Raw genomic sequence first — 23,300 nt, forward strand, 5'->3', positions numbered from 1 at the left:
TTCCTCCGAGCTCGTGCGCAGATTAAACTTACCTAGGATAGGGATGTCAAATGGTTGTCAACGCTATATTAAATTATTTTTAAATATTTGCTCAAATAGGGACACGAGGTACGACTGGAATCATTGTGATGTTAAAAAATATTGTTAATACAAAATAAAATTATATTTTTATAATTATAATTAAATATATACTATTTTAAAAACTGTTGTTTCAATAAAACCTCAAATAACTTTGCTTAAAATTTAATACAAGTATGATAACTATCTATTTGAATACAATCGAGAAATACAAGGGTAGTCAAAAACAGACATACACATTAATATTTTCTAATATATTATCAGATACTTGTAATACTGCTTACATAAACATAAATGGAATACTTGGATAAGTATAATATCTACTATCTAACATAATGGAGGGCTAATTTCTATAACTAAGGTAATTGACTATAAAATACATTATGAATTCATCATCTAATTAATTAAGAACATACCTAAGTCTATAACAGGTCACAATAAAAGTTGAATAACGATATTGGAATGTGTCATAAAAGTTCCAGTATTTAAAACTTATTTTATTTACTTAATGCGTCAATTCCACTAATAACACGGTCAACAATATTATAAATTCCATCGATAAGTCAAATACAATGAATACCTACTTTTAATAAATATAGTTAAAATGTAATAAAAAGAAAAATTGATGACATTAAACATTATGGAACATTTTGAACCGTCATAAGAGGTCTTCCTCAATTCCACAGCATATTAAATTCGTTTAAATATTTCAATACATATTTACTGGTTACTAACGGAAGGATTATTTTAAAAGTCATGGTTTAGATCTATGCTTTTTCACTATCTATAAGAACGTTAAACATAATTTAAATTCATTATTAACTAAAATCTGTCTTTATTTTGAAGTCATAGTTGCACGTGGCAATCTGTCTTTAAACTTAAAGTATACGTGATCGATTAGTACGATATGCAATCTTACCTGTTATCTTAGACGATTCGTAAGGAAGATATAGTTTGTTTATAAATAGTTTCAGTAATAACTCTCTCGTTATTGGTTGTAGATGTAAATGTAAGTCTAAACAAATCGCGCCCCGAGTTTGACATTCTAAGTAGATGACGTTGCATGGCTCCATGTTTTACGCTATAGTTCGTTTTTTTAGCATTAGAAATAAGGTAAACAATCTTGATGGGTCTTTTAATTGAAAAACACATTTTAAAAATAAGTTACGGCAAATATGTAACAATTATGAATCTAATACGATCATTTATATTCTTCTACTTTCATAAGTAATAGTTTTTGTTTTTTAAAAAGCGTTTTACAATTAAAAGACATGTCAAGATCGCTTACCTTCTTGCAAGTTCATTCTAATGCTAAAAAAAACGAACTATAGTTAAATCATGAAATGTGAACTTTTGACAGTCGGAGACACTGCATAATTATACAGAGTCGAACAGCGCAATCTATATTACCTGTCAAATTCGAAGCATGATGTTGTTTCAGACTTCACAATTTTATGCAACCAATTAATATTTGCTATAGGGCAGGGGTTCCCAAACTGTGCGCCGCAGATAGTAAGAGGGGCGCCGGGAGCTGTAATCCTTCACACCACGTAAAGTGTCATTCTATGGAACTTGCTAATTATGTAAACAAAAGTCACTAGTCAATTCATCATTCAGAGACAATTTCAAAATGGCGGTTTGTTTACATAGTAAGCAAGTTCCATAAAATTGAATGATACCTGTCTATGTATTTCGAATGGCCCAACTAGGTTAGGGCGTTGGGATTAAACTTTAAAGTTGCAAATGCGCGGGCTGAAACAAATTGGGAACTCCTGCTATAGGGTATAAATAGAGCGATATAGGGTACCGGCGAAGCGCTGGTGGCCTAGCGGTAAGAGCGTGCGACTTGCAATCCGGAGGTCGCGGGTTCAAACCCCGGCTCGTACCAATGAGTTTTTCGGAATGTATGTACGAAATATCATTTGATATTTACCAGTCGCTTTTCGGTGAAGGAAAACATCGTGAGGAAACCGGACTAATCCCAATACGGGCCTACGTTTACCCACTGGGTTGGAAGGTCAGATGGAAGTCGCTTTCGTAAAAACTAGTGCCCACGCCAATGACTGGGATTAGTTGCCAAGCGGACCCCAGGCTCCCATGAGCCGTGGCAAAATGCCGGGACAACGCGAGGAAGATGATGATGATATAGGGTACCGGCGGTCGTCATCCTCAGTCGTGTCGGGGCGGCGCGGAGGCGGGCAGCGGCGGCGGCGCGTCGACGAGCGGCAGCGGCTTGGCCACGCCGATGCGCACCACGCCGCGCGGCGCGCCCTTTAGCGCCGCCACCGCCTGCTCCAGGCTCGCGTCCTCCAGGTTCTAAGGTTACATTTACACAGGTTACAACAATATCACACTTTTAGTACTCGGTACATAACATCCTAGTCGCGCCTTGTTGAATGACAATGGCTAACGGCCGATCCTAAGGTTTTGCCCCATTTGCGGTTTTGTAACATGCTCACCCACACATTATGATCAAAAGCTGAGGTCGGAAAGCCGTCCTCCAGGTTCTGCGGTTACATTTACACGGGTTACAACAATGTTACTCTTTTACTACACGGTACACCCTAGTCGCGCCTTGTTGAATGACGATGGCTAACGGCCGATCCTAAGGTTTTGCCCCATTTGCGGTTTTGTAACATGCTCAGTGCTCACCCACACATTATGATCAAAAGCTGAGGTCGGAAAGCCGTCCTCCAGGTTCTGCGGTGACATTTACACGGGTTACAACAATGTTACTCTTTTACTACACGGTACACCCTAGTCACGCCTTGTTGAATGACGATGGCTAACGGCCGATCCTAAGGTTTTGCCCCATTTGCGGTTTTGTAACATGCTCAGTGCTCACCCACACATTATGATCAAAAGCTGAGGTCGGAAAGCCGTCCTTCAGGTTCTGCGGTTACATTTACACGGGTTACAACAATGTTACTCTTTTACTACACGGTACACCCTAGTCGCGCCTTGTTGAATGACGATGGCTAACGGCCGATCCTAAGGTTTTGCCCCATTTGCGGTTTTGTAACATGCTCACCCACACATTATGATCAAAAGCCGAGGTCGGAAAGCGCCAAAACTCTTGGTAGTATTTGCTCACAGGGCGCGGTTAATATCGATCTGCATTTGATCTAAGGATCGTATTGTCCTGCTATCGCGAATTTAGTGATTATGGCGAATTGTCCTGCGACCTATCTGCCGACCTGGTCAAATTTATAACTTGGAACGGAGTTGAAAACTGCCAATTTCTCACAACAAGCGCCATAGGGAGTTCAGTAAAACGCGCGCGTGGGTCGTACACATGTAGCCGCCAACTGACAGTTATGGAATAGCGGTCGCAAGATTTGGCCAAACAGGTTGTTATACTTGGTCAAGCAGATCTTGTCAGTAGAAAAAGGCGGCAAATTTGAAAAATGTAGGCGCGAAGAGATATCGTCCCATAGAAAATTTGAATTTCGCGCCTTTTTTTACTGACAAGATTTGCATGACCAGCTATATCACCGTTACTTGGCTGCTAACGAGCGAGCGGGTCACCACGAGCGTGTGCGCGGGCCGCAGCGGGTCCTGGTAGTCTAACAGGCTGTGGTCGCCGTTACCTGGTCGTTGACGAACAGCAGCCGGTCGCCGGGGATGAGCCGGCCGTCCTGCTGGGCCACGCCGCCCGGCACCAGCGAGCGGGTCACCACGAGCGTGTGCGCGGGCCGCAGCGGGTCCTGGTAGTCTAACAGGCTGTGGTCGCCGTTACCTGGTCGTTGACGAACAGCAGCCGGTCGCCGGGGATGAGCCGGCCGTCCTGCTGGGCCACGCCGCCCGGCACCAGCGAGCGGGTCACCACGAGCGTGTGCGCGGGCCGCAGCGGGTCCTGGTAGTCTAACAGGCTGTGGTCGCCGTTACCTGGTCGTTGACGAACAGCAGCCGGTCGCCGGGGATGAGCCGGCCGTCCTGCTGGGCCACGCCGCCCGGCACCAGCGAGCGGGTCACCACGAGCGTGTGCGCGGGCCGCAGCGGGTCCTGGTAGTCTAACAGGCTGTGGTCGCCGTTACCTGGTCGTTGACGAACAGCAGCCGGTCGCCGGGGATGAGCCGGCCGTCCTGCTGGGCCACGCCGCCCGGCACCAGCGAGCGGGTCACCACGAGCGTGTGCGCGGGCCGCAGCGGGTCCTGGTAGTCTAACAGGCTGTGGTCGCCGTTACCTGGTCGTTGACGAACAGCAGCCGGTCGCCGGGGATGAGCCGGCCGTCCTGCTGGGCCACGCCGCCCGGCACCAGCGAGCGGGTCACCACGAGCGTGTGCGCGGGCCGCAGCGGGTCCTGGTAGTCTAACAGGCTGTGGTCGCCGTTACCTGGTCGTTGACGAACAGCAGCCGGTCGCCGGGGATGAGCCGGCCGTCCTGCTGGGCCACGCCGCCCGGCACCAGCGAGCGGGTCACCACGAGCGTGTGCGCGGGCCGCAGCGGGTCCTGGTAGTCTAACAGGCTGTGGTCGCCGTTACCTGGTCGTTGACGAACAGCAGCCGGTCGCCGGGGATGAGCCGGCCGTCCTGCTGGGCCACGCCGCCCGGCACCAGCGAGCGGGTCACCACGAGCGTGTGCGCGGGCCGCAGCGGGTCCTGGTAGTCTAACAGGCTGTGGTCGCCGTTACCTGGTCGTTGACGAACAGCAGCCGGTCGCCGGGGATGAGCCGGCCGTCCTGCTGGGCCACGCCGCCCGGCACCAGCGAGCGGGTCACCACGAGCGTGTGCGCGGGCCGCAGCGGGTCCTGGTAGTCTAACAGGCTGTGGTCGCCGTTACCTGGTCGTTGACGAACAGCAGCCGGTCGCCGGGGATGAGCCGGCCGTCCTGCTGGGCCACGCCGCCCGGCACCAGCGAGCGGGTCACCACGAGCGTGTGCGCGGGCCGCAGCGGGTCCTGGTAGTCTAACAGGCTGTGGTCGCCGTTACCTGGTCGTTGACGAACAGCAGCCGGTCGCCGGGGATGAGCCGGCCGTCCTGCTGGGCCACGCCGCCCGGCACCAGCGAGCGGGTCACCACGAGCGTGTGCGCGGGCCGCAGCGGGTCCTGGTAGTCTAACAGGCTGTGGTCGCCGTTACCTGGTCGTTGACGAACAGCAGCCGGTCGCCGGGGATGAGCCGGCCGTCCTGCTGGGCCACGCCGCCCGGCACCAGCGAGCGGGTCACCACGAGCGTGTGCGCGGGCCGCAGCGGGTCCTGGTAGTCTAACAGGCTGTGGTCGCCGTTACCTGGTCGTTGACGAACAGCAGCCGGTCGCCGGGGATGAGCCGGCCGTCCTGCTGGGCCACGCCGCCCGGCACCAGCGAGCGGGTCACCACGAGCGTGTGCGCGGGCCGCAGCGGGTCCTGGTAGTCTAACAGGCTGTGGTCGCCGTTACCTGGTCGTTGACGAACAGCAGCCGGTCGCCGGGGATGAGCCGGCCGTCCTGCTGGGCCACGCCGCCCGGCACCAGCGAGCGGGTCACCACGAGCGTGTGCGCGGGCCGCAGCGGGTCCTGGTAGTCTAACAGGCTGTGGTCGCCGTTACCTGGTCGTTGACGAACAGCAGCCGGTCGCCGGGGATGAGCCGGCCGTCCTGCTGGGCCACGCCGCCCGGCACCAGCGAGCGGGTCACCACGAGCGTGTGCGCGGGCCGCAGCGGGTCCTGGTAGTCTAACAGGCTGTGGTCGCCGTTACCTGGTCGTTGACGAACAGCAGCCGGTCGCCGGGGATGAGCCGGCCGTCCTGCTGGGCCACGCCGCCCGGCACCAGCGAGCGGGTCACCACGAGCGTGTGCGCGGGCCGCAGCGGGTCCTGGTAGTCTAACAGGCTGTGGTCGCCGTTACCTGGTCGTTGACGAACAGCAGCCGGTCGCCGGGGATGAGCCGGCCGTCCTGCTGGGCCACGCCGCCCGGCACCAGCGAGCGGGTCACCACGAGCGTGTGCGCGGGCCGCAGCGGGTCCTGGTAGTCTAACAGGCTGTGGTCGCCGTTACCTGGTCGTTGACGAACAGCAGCCGGTCGCCGGGGATGAGCCGGCCGTCCTGCTGGGCCACGCCGCCCGGCACCAGCGAGCGGGTCACCACGAGCGTGTGCGCGGGCCGCAGCGGGTCCTGGTAGTCTAACAGGCTGTGGTCGCCGTTACCTGGTCGTTGACGAACAGCAGCCGGTCGCCGGGGATGAGCCGGCCGTCCTGCTGGGCCACGCCGCCCGGCACCAGCGAGCGGGTCACCACGAGCGTGTGCGCGGGCCGCAGCGGGTCCTGGTAGTCTAACAGGCTGTGGTCGCCGTTACCTGGTCGTTGACGAACAGCAGCCGGTCGCCGGGGATGAGCCGGCCGTCCTGCTGGGCCACGCCGCCCGGCACCAGCGAGCGGGTCACCACGAGCGTGTGCGCGGGCCGCAGCGGGTCCTGGTAGTCTAACAGGCTGTGGTCGCCGTTACCTGGTCGTTGACGAACAGCAGCCGGTCGCCGGGGATGAGCCGGCCGTCCTGCTGGGCCACGCCGCCCGGCACCAGCGAGCGGGTCACCACGAGCGTGTGCGCGGGCCGCAGCGGGTCCTGGTAGTCTAACAGGCTGTGGTCGCCGTTACCTGGTCGTTGACGAACAGCAGCCGGTCGCCGGGGATGAGCCGGCCGTCCTGCTGGGCCACGCCGCCCGGCACCAGCGAGCGGGTCACCACGAGCGTGTGCGCGGGCCGCAGCGGGTCCTGGTAGTCTAACAGGCTGTGGTCGCCGTTACCTGGTCGTTGACGAACAGCAGCCGGTCGCCGGGGATGAGCCGGCCGTCCTGCTGGGCCACGCCGCCCGGCACCAGCGAGCGGGTCACCACGAGCGTGTGCGCGGGCCGCAGCGGGTCCTGGTAGTCTAACAGGCTGTGGTCGCCGTTACCTGGTCGTTGACGAACAGCAGCCGGTCGCCGGGGATGAGCCGGCCGTCCTGCTGGGCCACGCCGCCCGGCACCAGCGAGCGGGTCACCACGAGCGTGTGCGCGGGCCGCAGCGGGTCCTGGTAGTCTAACAGGCTGTGGTCGCCGTTACCTGGTCGTTGACGAACAGCAGCCGGTCGCCGGGGATGAGCCGGCCGTCCTGCTGGGCCACGCCGCCCGGCACCAGCGAGCGGGTCACCACGAGCGTGTGCGCGGGCCGCAGCGGGTCCTGGTAGTCTAACAGGCTGTGGTCGCCGTTACCTGGTCGTTGACGAACAGCAGCCGGTCGCCGGGGATGAGCCGGCCGTCCTGCTGGGCCACGCCGCCCGGCACCAGCGAGCGGGTCACCACGAGCGTGTGCGCGGGCCGCAGCGGGTCCTGGTAGTCTAACAGGCTGTGGTCGCCGTTACCTGGTCGTTGACGAACAGCAGCCGGTCGCCGGGGATGAGCCGGCCGTCCTGCTGGGCCACGCCGCCCGGCACCAGCGAGCGGGTCACCACGAGCGTGTGCGCGGGCCGCAGCGGGTCCTGGTAGTCTAACAGGCTGTGGTCGCCGTTACCTGGTCGTTGACGAACAGCAGCCGGTCGCCGGGGATGAGCCGGCCGTCCTGCTGGGCCACGCCGCCCGGCACCAGCGAGCGGGTCACCACGAGCGTGTGCGCGGGCCGCAGCGGGTCCTGGTAGTCTAACAGGCTGTGGTCGCCGTTACCTGGTCGTTGACGAACAGCAGCCGGTCGCCGGGGATGAGCCGGCCGTCCTGCTGGGCCACGCCGCCCGGCACCAGCGAGCGGGTCACCACGAGCGTGTGCGCGGGCCGCAGCGGGTCCTGGTAGTCTAACAGGCTGTGGTCGCCGTTACCTGGTCGTTGACGAACAGCAGCCGGTCGCCGGGGATGAGCCGGCCGTCCTGCTGGGCCACGCCGCCCGGCACCAGCGAGCGGGTCACCACGAGCGTGTGCGCGGGCCGCAGCGGGTCCTGGTAGTCTAACAGGCTGTGGTCGCCGTTACCTGGTCGTTGACGAACAGCAGCCGGTCGCCGGGGATGAGCCGGCCGTCCTGCTGGGCCACGCCGCCCGGCACCAGCGAGCGGGTCACCACGAGCGTGTGCGCGGGCCGCAGCGGGTCCTGGTAGTCTAACAGGCTGTGGTCGCCGTTACCTGGTCGTTGACGAACAGCAGCCGGTCGCCGGGGATGAGCCGGCCGTCCTGCTGGGCCACGCCGCCCGGCACCAGCGAGCGGGTCACCACGAGCGTGTGCGCGGGCCGCAGCGGGTCCTGGTAGTCTAACAGGCTGTGGTCGCCGTTACCTGGTCGTTGACGAACAGCAGCCGGTCGCCGGGGATGAGCCGGCCGTCCTGCTGGGCCACGCCGCCCGGCACCAGCGAGCGGATCACCACGAGCGTGTGCGCGGGCCGCAGCGGGTCCTGGTAGTCCAGGATTGAGAAGCCGAGGCCGCGCTCGCCTTTCAGCAGTTCTGGGAAACAAACACTCCTTACCATGAGTTTTGCTTTGGATTGTAATAGCATAGAGAAAAAATACATAGAGTGCTCACTCCATACATCAGTTTTAGTACCAAAAAGACTAATAGCATCTAGCATTGAGTAGCGGAACTATCAGTACTGCTACTTGACAATAGAAATAGCACCGACCGGAAAGTCTTATGCTGTTGAGATAAGACTTTCCGGTCGGTGCTACATCTATTGTCAAGCAGCAGTACTGATAGTTCCGCTACTCGATGCTAGATGTAGACACTGAAATTAATAGTCTGAACTGATGTATGGAGTGAGCACTCTATGTATTTTTTTCTCTATGGTAATAGTAAAAGATATAACTCTAAGCTAGTCTAAGGAAAATATTGCCCCATAATTTAACAGTTGAAATAGATTGCGTTGTACTGCGCCATGTGTTGTGGTCATTAGATAAAGAAACGTCAAATTTTGACAACCAGATAATAAGGGCTCATTTATACGGTGCGAGAACTCGCATGCGAGTTTCATTACAATGCGTTATTTGGCGGGCGGCTGAATTGATGTAACCTTAATAGTCCGCAATGTAACTAAAATCGTATAGGAGTTCGTGCGCCGTCTAAATGAGCCCTAATGTACGGATCCAAATAGTGTAATCTACGTCAGCTGTCAAATTAGAAGCACGAAACATTGGTAAGCCTAACGTTAACGATACTTTAAATTCAGATCAAAGGATTGAGGACAAGATGTTTTTTAGCATTAGGGAGAAGTTACCTATAATCTGCGGCTCGGAAGACCACATGGCGAGCCCGGTGAGCGGCTCTAGGCTGCGCGAGCGCACCTTCCCGCCCGACAGCGACCCGCCTTCCTCAGCCCCCGCCCCAGCAAGACTACCGTCTGATTTAGCCTGGAAATCAATAAACAATATATAGTAGTAGTAGTAGTAGTAGTAAACTCTTTATTGTACAAAAATACATATTAAAAATAACATACAATTAGTAAGAAGTACAAAGGCGAACTTATCCCTTTGAGGGATCTCTTCCAGTTAACCTTTGAGTAGATGAGAGGAGAAAGTGAAAAGAGGGTGACAAATGCAGCAAAATGTACAACAAGGTACCAGAAAGATAAAGGATATAAATACATACAAAATGTATAGGATAAACATACATATATTACACAAAAAGGAATGGGGAAAATACACTAAACATTGGAAAGAATTAGAAAGATATGAAGCAACTATACAATAGAAATATAGACAAATTAATCAGTCAGTAATATAGCTCCAGCAATTTAGTTTTTCCATAAACCATGATGGCAGTTGCAAATGGCAGGTGACAAAGCAAAAAGATCTCAAGTACAGATGTAGTGAATTATCCTTTGCTATTGTATTTTCACGGAAACGCACGAACGTGCTATGCTATTTCAGTCAGTCTCAGTATAAAATGTACTGAGGTTGACTGAAGTAGCATGACAAATACGAATATTTTCAAGAAAATACGATGGTAAAATTCACCATCTGTAACTTCTTTAGATCTTTTAGCTCGTTGGCATGAATAGAACCTCTGAAAAATCTTCAAAACAAAACAAATAAGTACCGAGTAATAATACTAAAGAAAACCTAGACTATTTTAATGAAACTCAAATACCATAATAATAATAAAAAGAGTGGAGTCGCAAGAGCTGCTTTATAGAGGGTAACTTTTCGGTGAAGGAAAACATCGTGAGGAAACCAGAGGGCCTACCGCGAACCACGTTCGACGTGTTGCCTCCCTGTCACACTTACGTACTAATTTACAAGTGCGACAGAGAGGCAACACGTCGAACGTGGTTCGCGGTAGGCCCTCTGCATACATCTGCGAAGAAATTCAAAGGTGTATGTGAAGTCCCCAATCCGCATTGGGCTAGCGTGGGGACTATAGCCCAAGCCCTCTCGCGCATGAGAGGAGGCCTGTGCCCAGCAGTGGGACGTATATAGGCTGAATTATTATTATCTTTGTCTGTTTGTGTGGCAATTACTACACAGCGTGGCCCGTTTTCATTGTTCCTTGATTGTGTGCTTAGTTATGTATTCTTAAATTACTTACTACGTTGTTTTTACCTACCGTAAACCGGGGTGACTTTCAAATGCAGGGGCGACTTCGATATTTCAGTTTTTCAGCCGTTACATATTTTTATTCGGATTTTTTTAAACAAGTATGTATAATAATCTAACTTGTTACACGAACAGTTCGAGAAAATAATGAATAATGATAATTTAGTGGCAGTTTTAAAACTATCAAAGTATCCCCAAAATTTCCTAAAGTCACCTCGTTTTACGGTACCTTTTTATTTTATTAATATTGTGTTTAATGAACCTCCAGGTCTGTTTGTATCACCTCTCAGTTTGTGTACATTGTGTACTACAGTTATGTGATATGTTTATTATGACTGTTTGTGTTCTAAAAAAAAAATGTAAAACATACGTGGCGATTTTGACATATATTTGAAGTCTAGGGAGACCCCATACCCCTGACACTTGCCCTTGAGCCATCCTTGATTTATTTTTGCTATGATAGATCCCCCATACGCGCCACCATCGTCCCGTGCCCAGTAAACAAGGATGTATACTTCGTCAACGGACTGTTTCATTTCAAACATAGACAGAATCATACTATCTTTGTCTTACACTAGTACTAGCACCCAAAAGAAAAGGATGAGTATAGTTCCGTACCCAAAGGGTAAAAACGGGAACCTATTACTAAGACTCCGCTGTCCGTCCGTCCGTCCGTCTGTCACCAGGCTGTATCTCACGAACCGTGATAGCTAGACAGTTGAAATTTTCACAGATGATGTATTTCTGTTTCCGCTATAACAACAAGTACTAAAAACAGAATAAAATAAAGATTTAAGTGGGGCTCCCATACAACAAACGTGATTTTTGACCGAAGTTAAGCAACGTCGGGCGGGGTCAGTAAAAAAACGGTTTTTTGGATTGTTTTTTGTTGACGGTGCGGAACCCTCCGTGCGCGAGTCCGACTCGCACGTGGCCGGTTTTTTTTGTTCAAATTTACTGACAAATTGGTTTGAGCAACTGTACCTTGACGAGCGTGGGCGCGGGCGGCGCGAGGTCCAGCGCCGGCGGCGGCGCGTGCGCAGGCCGCGGCCGCGCGCACACCATGCACACCTCGCTCGACAGCTCCTTCAGGATCGACACCACCTCCAGGTGGTTCATGCCCAGCAGCCGGTGACCGTTCACCTCTGAAACGTCACAATACGGTATTTTCCTACTAGTCAAATCAATGATATTATATAACCATAGATAGGTTATACTCATACTTGAGGAGCACAAAAAATACTTCCATATTTTTTTCTGTGCCTACGAAGAAATCTGTTATTTTTGATTAATTTTCTCATTCCATCCATCTTTGCCACACCCGTTGTTAAACATAAGGTCGTCTCTTTCTCTTTCGGTGTGCGGGAGCTCGTTAGCACGTGCACATTTCTCGCTTGTCCAGCCGCGACTAAAGGCAACTTGTCCAATTTGTCACAAGATTCTTCGCTTCAATTTTGGAACACCTATAACCTATCTTGAGTTATAAATCATTGTGTCAAATCGGTAACTTTTTTAGAACTGTCGAAACGATTTGCTAATATGGAATTCATATGAAACTTTACACGGTGACGTCACGGTCAACTCGCATACCTACTTTTTATAACTCCTATCTGTGTTTTTCTAATAACTATCTGGTGCTTTATTTCATGCATGGTGTAAAATAATTTATTTTAAATACAGTATAATAGAGTGAATATGGTAAACACACACAAATATTTACGCATTCAAATTTGAATCTTATTACAGAGACTCAAGTTCCACACGACTTCCCAGGCTCCTTCCACGTCCACTGTGCCCTCGAGCGAGATTCCACAACTACTACTGTATCTATACATGTGCATTCAAATTAGACTCTTATTACACAGCCACAGGGTCCACACGTACCGAGCAGCTCGTCGCCGGGGCGGTGCACGCCGGCGCGGCCCACGGGCCCCTCGGGCAGCACGGAGCGCACGTAGTGGTGAGGCCGCACCTCGCGGCCCCCCTCCACGTCCACGGTGCCCTCGAGCGAGATTCCACAACTACTACTGTATCTATACATGTGCATTCAAATTAGACTCTTATTACACAGCCACAGGGTCCACACGTACCGAGCAGCTCGTCGCCGGGGCGGTGCACACCGGCGCGGCCCACGGGCCCCTCGGGCAGCACGGAGCGCACGTAGTGGTGAGGCCGCACCTCGCGGCCTCCCTCCACGTCCACGGTGCCCTCGAGCGAGATGCCGAGGCCGCCGCCGCCGCGCATCACTACTCCCACTACTATTTCCACGTCTTCGCCTAGAAAAAAAAAGTACAAATTTAAAGTCACGTTTATAGTGTAAGTTCGTCTAAACAAAGAGATACCACGCTTGCAAGTCGGTATTTGATGGACCGAGTGAGTTGGTTGTACGGTCGCCATTAGAGATATAGGTATCGAAGCGACCGAGATGCTCAGAAGTATTTGAACACGCACTTTAACGCCTTGACAATAGAGGCGTGTTCAGATATTTGTGAGCACCTTGGCCGCTCCGATATATCTGAATAATCGGCAATGTAAGAAAAGTACCGCATTCCATAGTCGACAGCCCTGGTATAAATAAAATGCTGTGGTCAGGACGACGGAACATAACGCGTAACGACTCCTTTAGACGGCGCGCGAACTCGTATACGATTTTAGTTACATTGCGGACCATTGAAGTTACATCAATTCAGCCGATCGATCAAACGACGCAATGTAATCAAACTCGCATGCGAGTTCTCGCACCGTCTAGATTAGCCCTAAGGCTAGCGCTTGTACCAGTTGTACCCATTGAAACATGATATGGCATACAACTTTTTAAAATAAATATTTAAGATAAAATTGTAGGCAAGGTGATATAGATCCACGAAACTATGTTTTAAAGACGAAAATGAGGAATTGAATTTACCTAATATGGACTGCCACTTCCTCCTAATAGCCTCCTTCTGTTCGGCGGTGCGCGGCATCTCAAACGCGGGCTGCGCGCGCGCTGCGGGCGGGCTGCGCGGCGGCGACGGCGCCGGATCCTCCACGCTGGATTCCACGCTGAAATATTAAGAGCCAACAAGAGTGGTCATTTATCCATACAAACGTACTCGACTGTTTCCTACGTGGGTTTTAAAACTAGAGCAATGATTTTTTCAACACAGATTAATTTTATCAATATCTGTGTCGGACCGTTTTGCTTTTTTTGATATTTTTGTTTTTGAAGGCGCTAGAGCCCTTCAAAAATGGCCTAAATGGCCTAATTGACTATGCCGCAATGAGAGGCGTGCTATTCAAAACTGACATCAATTAGTCAAAAAAGCAAAACGGTCCGACACAGATAATGTCATAATCATTTAGATTTGCAAATTTGGTTACGATTGGTTAAGTTTTGGAGGAGGAAACAGTCGAGTACGAAACCTCGATTTTTGATATTTTTACGCAGGATTTTTCGCCTTGTCGTTATCGCACTAGTTTTAGGAGCCGCTTCCGTTAGGAAGACGGGTATATTTACCTAAAATATTTAAATCTTAGCTCCTGTTGGCTCTTAAAAAATAAACAAGAATAAGTAATAGAAATGCCTTCAAAGCAAAAATATACCACTCAAGTTGTCATTGACTTAGACGACATGTGATTGGTAAATCTTTGATCGTATTCTCTCCGCTACGTTTATCGCTTTCTCAACAGATTCTACCTCCAGCTTTAAAAGCGAAAAAGCAAGACTATTAAACGTTGCCAGAGGGCCTACCGCGAACTACGTTCGGTTAGTTCCCGATTCGCCGGATTCTTAATTGGTCTGATTCTCGTATATTCGGATTGTGACGTTAGTACTAAAGTAGATAAATCCGGCAAATCGGGAATTAACCCTACGTTCGATGTGTTGCCTCTCTGTCGCACTTGTAAATTCGTACGTAAGTGTCACAGGGCAATAAGTTTAACGTGGGAACTTTGGTCTCATGGTGGTCATAACAGCATTTTTTTTCAAAGGAAGGAGTTGTGGCGCGACGGTCACGGCTTCAGCGCTCTCGCTCGATACTACTGCTTGTTGAAGCTGTTCATATTTTGGACTGCTAGACTCCCGTATTAACATAATTCCTAATTTTACGCATCTGTATGTCGTGTTGCGCCGGTTCGGGCCGGTGCATGTGCAGGAACGGGTTGTGCGCGACGGTGGCCGTCCCAGCACTCTCGCCCGCTGCTATAGCCTGCTGCAGCTGCTCATATTTTGAACTGCTAGACTCCCGTATTAACATAATTTCAAATTTTACGCACTTGTGCAACGTCGTCATCTGTATGTCGTGTTGCGCCGGTTCCGGCCGGTGCATGTGCAGGAACGGGTTGTGCGCGACGGTGGCCGTCCCAGCACTCTCGCCCGCTGCTATAGCCTGCTGCAGCTGCTCATATTTTACGCGCTCACTTGTGTAACGTCGTCATCTGTATGTCGTGGTGCGCCGGTTCCGGCCGGTGCATGTGCAGGAACGGGTTGTGCGCGACGGTGGCCGTCCCAGCACTCTCGCCCGCTGCTATAGCCTGCTGCAGCTGCTCATATTTTACGCGCTCACTTGTGTAACGTCGTCATCTGTATGTCGTGTTGCGCCGGTTCCGGCCGGTGCATGTGCAGGAACGGGTTGTGCGCGACGGTGGCCGTCCCAGCACTCTCGCCCGCTGCTATAGCCTGCTGCAGCTGCTCATATTTCGGACCGCGCAGGTATCTGCAACACAATAGTGCATTACTGTATCAGTACATACGGGACAGGACTGCGAGAAACTCCATTCTTTCCTTCTACTTTTTTTATACTATGGCAGTAGCAAACGTGCAACCCGCCTGTTGGAAAGCGGTTACCTTAGCTTATGAACGCGTGCGTGTGTGCTTTAATAACGGAACTGACACTGGCAACCGACATTCCTTTTCTAAAGTACCTTGTAATACATTGTAGTCAAGTCACATGAGAAAAACTCGGTAGGGAGTTCAATTCATAGCCAACTAGCGACCCGCCTCGGCTTCGCACGGGTTAACAAATTATACATAAACCTTCGTCTAAAGATCTAAACATACAGACAACGGGAAACGACTGTGTTTTATACGATGTTGTGAAGCGTTGACGAAAGGAAATTTATCTGGAACCGAAAACAGTTTTCGCTTAAACCTTTACTTTTCCAGATCGAGTGTGATATGGTTCCGTCTCGTCAACCGGTGTGTCGACATGCACTACCAACATTATGTGTAACACTCACCCACTGACAATCCAACCTCTAGACTGAGCTTAGGCCAATTCTTTCATGAAACCGATGCTGCCAAAAATACGGGGGTGCGGGGGGACGAGGTGAGCGAATCCCGTGCCGTGATTGGTCCGTTCAAAGACACGGACCAATCACGGCACGGGATTGACTCGAAGATGGAGTAACGCTACCGTATGTGTGGCAGAGGGGGTAGCGCGACTATGCTATGTCTAGAGGTTGGATTGTCTGTGCACTCACCTCTCCAGCTCGAGTGTGACCAGGTTCCCGCTCTGTTTGAGCGCGTCGACGGCGCGCTGGTTGGACTTGCCGGCCAGCGACGCGCCGTCGACGGCCACGATGCGGTCGTTGACTCGCACACGACCGCTCAACGCCGCGGCGCTGCCCGCCGACACTGACTTTACGAAGATACCCGAAAGCTCCTCTTTTTCGCACACGTAACCTGGATGTACCAAGAAATTTATAATAAACGTTCATATACAATCATTACGTCAAACCAAATCGCCTCATTAAGCCTACAAAATTAATAAAAGCTGCAGACGAAAGGTGCCACCCCTTATGGAGGTGGTATCTTTTTTCTGCACCTGACTGTACTCTTTTGACTTGACAAAACAGTGTTCATATATTTATATAACACCAACTAAATAGGTATTGAGCAAATTGCAGTCAAGCAAGGGACCTACGATGCATTGGATATGCGTACCTGCTATAGTTATTCCCAGTCCATTCTCATCCTTCTTCAGCTGCACTGTAAATCTGTCGACCTCTGGTGATTCAGCGTCTGCAATCAAATCATTACCTAGTTACGATTTTTTTTTTACGAAACTGCAAGAATTAAGGGCTAGTGTTTAGAAAACCAGCAGAACCAAATTGACGATGCTTGACGATTTGCGCCAGCTGTGTGTGAAACAACACAATTGTGCTCGCAACCGGTTTCCAAAAGGTAGCAGTGCCTAAGGTGCCTACGGTTTCGATGAATCGCACACCGGGCATTATGGCTTGGGAACCGGCTCGTACCCAGTAATAATACCAATTTCCATAATTGCATACTACCTTTATCAGGTGTAACCGCACTGTCGAACACGAACCGAGACGCGGGCGGGTTCAGCTGGGTTAGAACACCTGCTCGAAACCGGTTTCCAAAAGATACCGTTCCACCGCCTCCAGTACCAATAGAAGCATGCAGCTGACATTGTAGCTCAAAGAGCTCGGTCGTTTTCGATGTAACTTTAGAACGTTTATTTGTGATTATATAGTGTGTCAAAGGTCTGTTTGATTTCAAACATCGACAGAGAGAATCATACTATCTTTGTCTTACACTAGTACTAGCACCCAAAAGAAAAGGACGAGTATAGTTTTCTTTTGTTCCTATTTACTGACAAGATTTGGTTGACCCAGTATATATAATCTACCTGTTTCTGGGGGCGGCGTCACCGCACTGTCGAACACGAACCGAGACGCGGGCGTGTTCAGCTGGGTTAGAACACCTGCTCGAAACCGGTTTCCAAAAAATACCGTTCCAGCGCGTCCAGTACCAATAGAAGCATGTCAAGCATGCAGCGGACATTATAGCTCGAAGAGCTCGGTCGTTTTCGATATAACTTTAGAATGAATTTTTGTGATTGTAATCTACCTGTTTCTGGGGGCGGCGTCACCGCGCTGTCGAACACGAACCGAGAAGCGGGTGGGTGGTGCACCAGCTGGGTCGGAACACCTGCTCGAAACCGGTTTCCAAAAGATACCATTCCAGCGCCTCCAGTACCAATAGAAGCATGCAGTGGACATTATAGCTCAAACAGCTCGGTCGTTTTCGATATAAGTTTAGAATGAATTTTTGTGATTGTAATCTACCTGTTTCTGGGGGCGGCGTCACCGCGCTGTCGAACACGAACCGAGAAGTGGGCGGGTGGTGCACCGGCTGGGTGTGGAACACCTGCTCGAAACCGGTTTCCAGCAGATACCATTCCAGCGCCTCCAGTACCAATAGAAGCATGCAGCTGACATTGTAGCTCAAACAGCTCGGTCGTTTTCGATATAACTTTAGAATGAATTTTTGTGATTGCAATCTACCTGTTTCTGGGGGCGGCGTCACCGCGCTGTCGAACACGAACCGAGAAGCGGGCGGGTGATGCACCGGCTGGGTGTGGAACACCTGCTCGAAACCGGTTTCCAGCAGATACCATTCCAGCGCCTCCAGTACCAATAGAAGCATGCAGTGGACATTATAGCTCAAACAGCTCGGTCGTTTTCGCCATAAGTTTAGAACGTTTTTTTGTGATTGCAATCTACCTGTTTCTGGGGGCGGCGTCACCGCGCTGTCGAACACGAACCGAGAAGCGGGCGGGTGGTGCACCGGCTGGGTGTGGAACACCTGCTCGAAACCGGTTTCCAGCAGATACCATTCCAGCGCCTCCAGTACCAATAGAAGCATGCAGTGGACATTATAGCTCAAACAGCTCGGTCGTTTTCGCCATAAGTTTAGAACGTTTTTTTGTGATTGCAATCTACCTGTTTCTGGGGGCGGCGTCACCGCGCTGTCGAACACGAACCGAGAAGCGGGCGGGTGGTGCACCGGCTGGGTGTGGAACACCTGCTCGAAACCGGTTTCCAGCAGATACCGGTCCAGAGCCTCCGGGTCCGATAGCAGCCTAGCGGGGACGAGCGGCGCGGCGGCGGGCGGCGCTAGAGCCGGGTCCACGGCGCGGGCTACCACCAGGCGGACCCGTGAACCGGACGCTCGCAACACGCCTGCCACTTGCTCGGAACCCATCTCCACTAAATGAGCCTGTGTAAAATAAATACGTTATTGATACAGACTAAAGAGAATGTACTAAGTAAATACGTCTGTTAAAGAAATCTCATTTCAAGAGCTACGGCTAAGATGACAATCGTATATTGACAAAAGCTAATCGAAAAGTTAACTAAAAGGCGTATTTCATAAACGCGCTACAAGTCTCAATTAGCTCGTTTGTCTTAGTCGGTCATTTTAACTTATACAATACAATACAAAACTCTTTATTGCACACCTCACATACACGTAGTTTACAATAAATGTACAATAACATAAACAAAGACAATAGAGGTAACAACAGGCGGTCTTATCACTTAAGAGCGATCTCTTCCAGACAACCTTTGGGTATCGGAGACAAAAGAATCAGAATATACGGTAGGTGGCACTTATGTTTGTAAGAAAGGGATAAAACAATTTAGGTAACTAATTGAGGCTTGATACATAAGGGGAGAGAAATTAATAAGGGGGGAAACGAATCGGGATGAAATCCTATGAAAAGTGACGTGATGACTTCCATAATACAATGTTTAGGTTTCGTCTGGCATTTTCTCTAGACGATTGTCACTTGGCTAGGTTTTCCTAGTCATATTTTCCTTACGTCTCCTATTTGTAGAATGTGATCTCCAGACTTGAGACGCCCGTCGCGGTCCGCGACGCCACCCGCCAAGATGGTCTTGACAATTACACCACTAGTCCTTGCCCCAATTATACCTTAAATAAAAAGCATTTTCTTATTAACCCTTTATAGGGCAAAAATGACCAATCATAACATCACGTTTACGTTTTTTTTCTTATGCAGAATTTTTAGGACTTTTTAGGAGAGCAGGCTCGAGGGAATCGTTTCTAGACATTTAGATAATGCCAAGATCTTATCTACACTGTACACTCTACTTCTAATTTTATGTCACCATCTACACCCACTGTTTTCTGGCAAATAAATAATTTGTATTTGTAATTCAAGACCAGTGCCTTCGTTGACGAGGTTTATGACCTCTTGCGCCCAGTCGCCGGCAACTATGTTAGGAGAGGCAGACTCCAGGAAATGGTTTCTGGTAATTTAGGTAATGCCAAGATCTTACCGAATCCAAGTCCAGTGCCGTCGTTGACGAGGTTAATGACCTCCACTTGCGCCCAGTCGCCCGCAACTATGTTAGGAGAGGCAGACGCCAGAGAGTCGTCGTTTCTGGACATTTCGAGGATGCCGTGACTCTGGAAAATTTAATTGATATTACAATCATATTGATTGTTTCGGGTTGCATATCAATAAAATAAAATAAACAGAATAGCCACACATAATGTTTATTTGAGACTGCACAGAGACTAAAACAAACACTGGCATCAATTTATTGCTTTAGGTATTTGATGATTCGATTATATATAGGTATTGTGCAATTCAGAAGAGGTGTATAAAACTAAACAAGACTAAAATTTATGAAATCACTAAAAGAGATGCCCGGAATAGTAGATTTGGCCGAATACCGAATATTCGGCCCCTCTCTTGACCGAACCGTACATTCAGCGTACATTTGTACAATTTGAGTCACATTTATTATGAAACATGTTTGCCAACAAACCCCAACGCTTGGTAAGATTAAATTTTTCAAACTTTAAGCGCATATAAAATACCTGTTTAGGTGACATGTTAGAGTCAATAGAGGCAGAGTCAAGCCCGAGCACTCGCTCGTTGTCCGAGCTCGAGCCGAAATCGAGGCAGTGCGGTGGAGACACCTGTGGGACTCGCTGCTCTTCCTCGCCTTCCGCGCCGTACAAGTTTCGAGTTTGCAGAGCAAGTTCACCTGCACACATACTTGCACTTTATCATGTAATATCTGGGAGACCGAACTTTGCGTTTTCCCAGAGATAAAACCGATTTTGCGCCCCCGAAAACCCCCATATAGCAAATTTCATCGAAATCGTTAGAGCCGTTCCCGAGATCCCCGAAATATATATAGTACATATAAATAAATAAATATACAAGAATTGCTCGTTTAAAGTTCGGAGTTAAAACAACTTGAGAATTACCAGTCCCGGAGAAAAACTCACTTTATAACCAACTAAGGTTAGTTAGGTAGTTATATAGATAACATCAAAAATCAAACAGTGGTACAAACTTTCCAGTACATTGTAAAAACTGTTTTCGGCAATGCAGTAACAGAAAAATGTTATGTTGTATGTTTCTTCTAAAAATTGCAAATAAAATGGCACATGTATCTCATAGCTATAATTTATACATACGTAGAATAATTTTATTCTAACATAGCCATGTTTTGAAAGACCCACTTGCATTTATAAGGATAATTATAATCAAACTCATCACAGGTTTCTATTTTTGGATAGCAATACTGATTTTCTGTTACCTGCAATAGTCACTAGTACCACATGTTAGTGTTCACATTCAAAGGTGAAGTGGCACTTAATCTAAATATTGAATTTATTTGGAATTATTGGTTTACCTGCAGGAGTAATATCAAAATCACCAGGCAGAATCGAAGGATGATGAGCCACTTGCGTAGCCAGCATGCCAACAGAGTCCTGAAGTGTAGCTATGCTCTTCAGGATCGGACTCTCCAGTAAGCTAATCAACATATTCAGGTCATCATTGGTAGCAGCCTAAAAATAAACAAGAAATTCAACATAAATACTCTTTATTGTTCTCAACAAATTATGGATCTTGTTGCTGTAGGACGCCAGGCCTAAATAACATCTGAAATATGTGTGTAAGTTTTTTAACTGGATTATATGTATTTTCAGACGAGGAGCCAAGTAGGATAACATGTAAGGGAGATGCAAGAATTACCGTTAAGTGAGGCAACTGGGGACTGGAGCACAGTCTATAAAACAATACAGTCATTTGACAAAGCCCTCTAGACAGGGCAATTGTGCGGGGTGCGAGGGGTAGGGCGCACCGGAACTGCATACATCGTCATTGTTAGCAGTTTGGTACTACTTATACAGGGCTAGCGTGTTTCTAATTTTCAAAGGCGCCAGTCCACTGGGGTGTGGCTGACAGCAGTGTACTTTTTACAATCTTTATAATAGGATTTACTAAACATAGGGTAAATTTTCCAACTAGATAATATAAAAAGTTGTCTAAAGTTAACCCTCTGTCCTAAGTTACCCCACTTTACACTCGAGGGCTATGTTACACATCCTGCATAAATCTGAATTTCGCATTGAGGCACTTCAACCACAGTGTCATAATAATAAGATGTGTAGGGACACAATGTAACAGGAATGCTGACAACGCTTTCTAGATGCGAGATGTTTCAGTGGTTATAAATACTAAGATCACTTTATTTTGCTACACCAGTGAGCTTATACCTTCAGTTTCGGATCATCACTTTGATCCACAGCAGCTTTCACACTTTCCAATTGCTGAAGAGCATTGGACAAATTTACACCAAGATGCATTCTGGATACTTATTATACCTGCAATACAAACAAATGCATTTAAGTTTACTTTAATACAATAGGCAACACAAACAATGCAATGTTTATCATAACTTACTTATGAGTCACGAATAGTACGAACACTAAACCATAAAAATGAAATGTCCGGAGTTTACACTTTTGGGAATTCGTATAACTACACAACACTGATAGTCCGAATGAACTGGTGACACACAAGAAAGAGCAATAAGAAATTGTATTAATAAACAATGTGAATTGATATGTGTTTATAGCATAAAATAATTGCTTTTGCAACCAGAATAACTAGATAACATTATACAACAATTACAAAATTTACAAACATATTTTAAAATATATTAGAACGTAAAGTACTTGTCCAATACATGTCAATTTGACACTGAACTGACACTGCCCATTGTAAAAACCATAGATGTATTATTTGTAGAAACTACAGCTTGGCAAAACTGTTGGCAAAAAAGAGTAGACATTAAAAAGTGGCAACATTGTAGTGTCGTCTCTTTCAAACTAATACTTATAAGAAAAAGGGACGACACTACAGTGCTGTCACTTTTTAATTTCTAAAGAGTAGAAGTGCCAAGCTGTACAATAGAAAATAAACATAAAGCTTACTTTACACGATACGACTAAAATGTCCCACTTTGTTGCCACAACCATGAAGTGAAGTACAGCTTGGCAAAAGAGAGTAGACATTAAAAAGTGGCAACATTGTAGTGTCGTCTCTTTCAAACAAATTAATATAAGAAAAAGGGACGACACCACAGTGTTGTCACTTTATAATTTCTACTCTTTTTAGGGTTCCGTACCCAAGGGTAAAAACGGGACCCTATTACTAAGACTCCGCTGTCCGTCCGTCTGTCACCAGGCTGTATCTCACGAACCGTGATAGCTAGACAGTTGAAATTTTCACAGATGATGTATTTCTGTTGCCGCTACCACAAATACTAAAAACAGAATAAAATAAAGATTTAAGTGGGGCTCCCATACAACAAACGTGATTTTTGACCGAAGTTAAGCAACGTCGGCCGGGGTCAGTACTTGGATGGGTGACCGTTTTTTGCTTGTTTTGCTCTATTTTTTGTTGATGGTGCGGAACCCTCCGTGCGCGAGTCCGACTCGCACTTGGCCGGTTTTTTTGCCAAGCTGTAACTGAAGTTTGTGACGTTTCTGATAGCTGTCACCCTCACCATTTATGGCATTTATATTCTCTTTCCACTTCTCTATACGCCTTGCCTTGTTTACGCCTTTCATTTGATTTTGTTTTGGTTATTATAAATCTGAAGAAAATACAATTTATTTCAAATAATAATCTCATTACGTTC

At 48.7% G+C, this 23,300-nt stretch overlaps 1 protein-coding gene across 1 annotated transcript; it reads right to left on the reverse strand.

Moving 5' to 3' along the window:
• Window positions 1–2,242: 2,242 nt before the first annotated feature.
• Window positions 2,243–22,274, reverse strand: LOC134663264 (patj homolog). Its single transcript, XM_063519677.1, has 16 exons — window positions 22,058–22,274; window positions 21,871–21,978; window positions 21,003–21,159; window positions 20,176–20,345; window positions 19,629–19,758; window positions 19,148–19,260; window positions 18,267–18,543; window positions 16,462–16,539; window positions 15,999–16,200; window positions 15,083–15,232; window positions 13,444–13,580; window positions 12,629–12,814; window positions 11,523–11,683; window positions 9,221–9,353; window positions 8,288–8,454; window positions 2,243–2,394 (listed from the first exon to the last, which is right to left on the reverse strand). Exons 2-16 carry the CDS (start codon window positions 21,958–21,960, stop codon window positions 2,248–2,250), a joined length of 2,298 nt encoding a protein of 765 aa, XP_063375747.1. The 5' UTR covers window positions 21,961–21,978; window positions 22,058–22,274; the 3' UTR covers window positions 2,243–2,247.
• Between the last annotated feature and the right edge of the window lie 1,026 nt (window positions 22,275–23,300).

This window comes from Cydia amplana, chromosome 4, assembly GCF_948474715.1.
Source record: "Cydia amplana chromosome 4, ilCydAmpl1.1, whole genome shotgun sequence".
Taxonomy (NCBI): Eukaryota; Metazoa; Arthropoda; class Insecta; order Lepidoptera; family Tortricidae; genus Cydia; species Cydia amplana.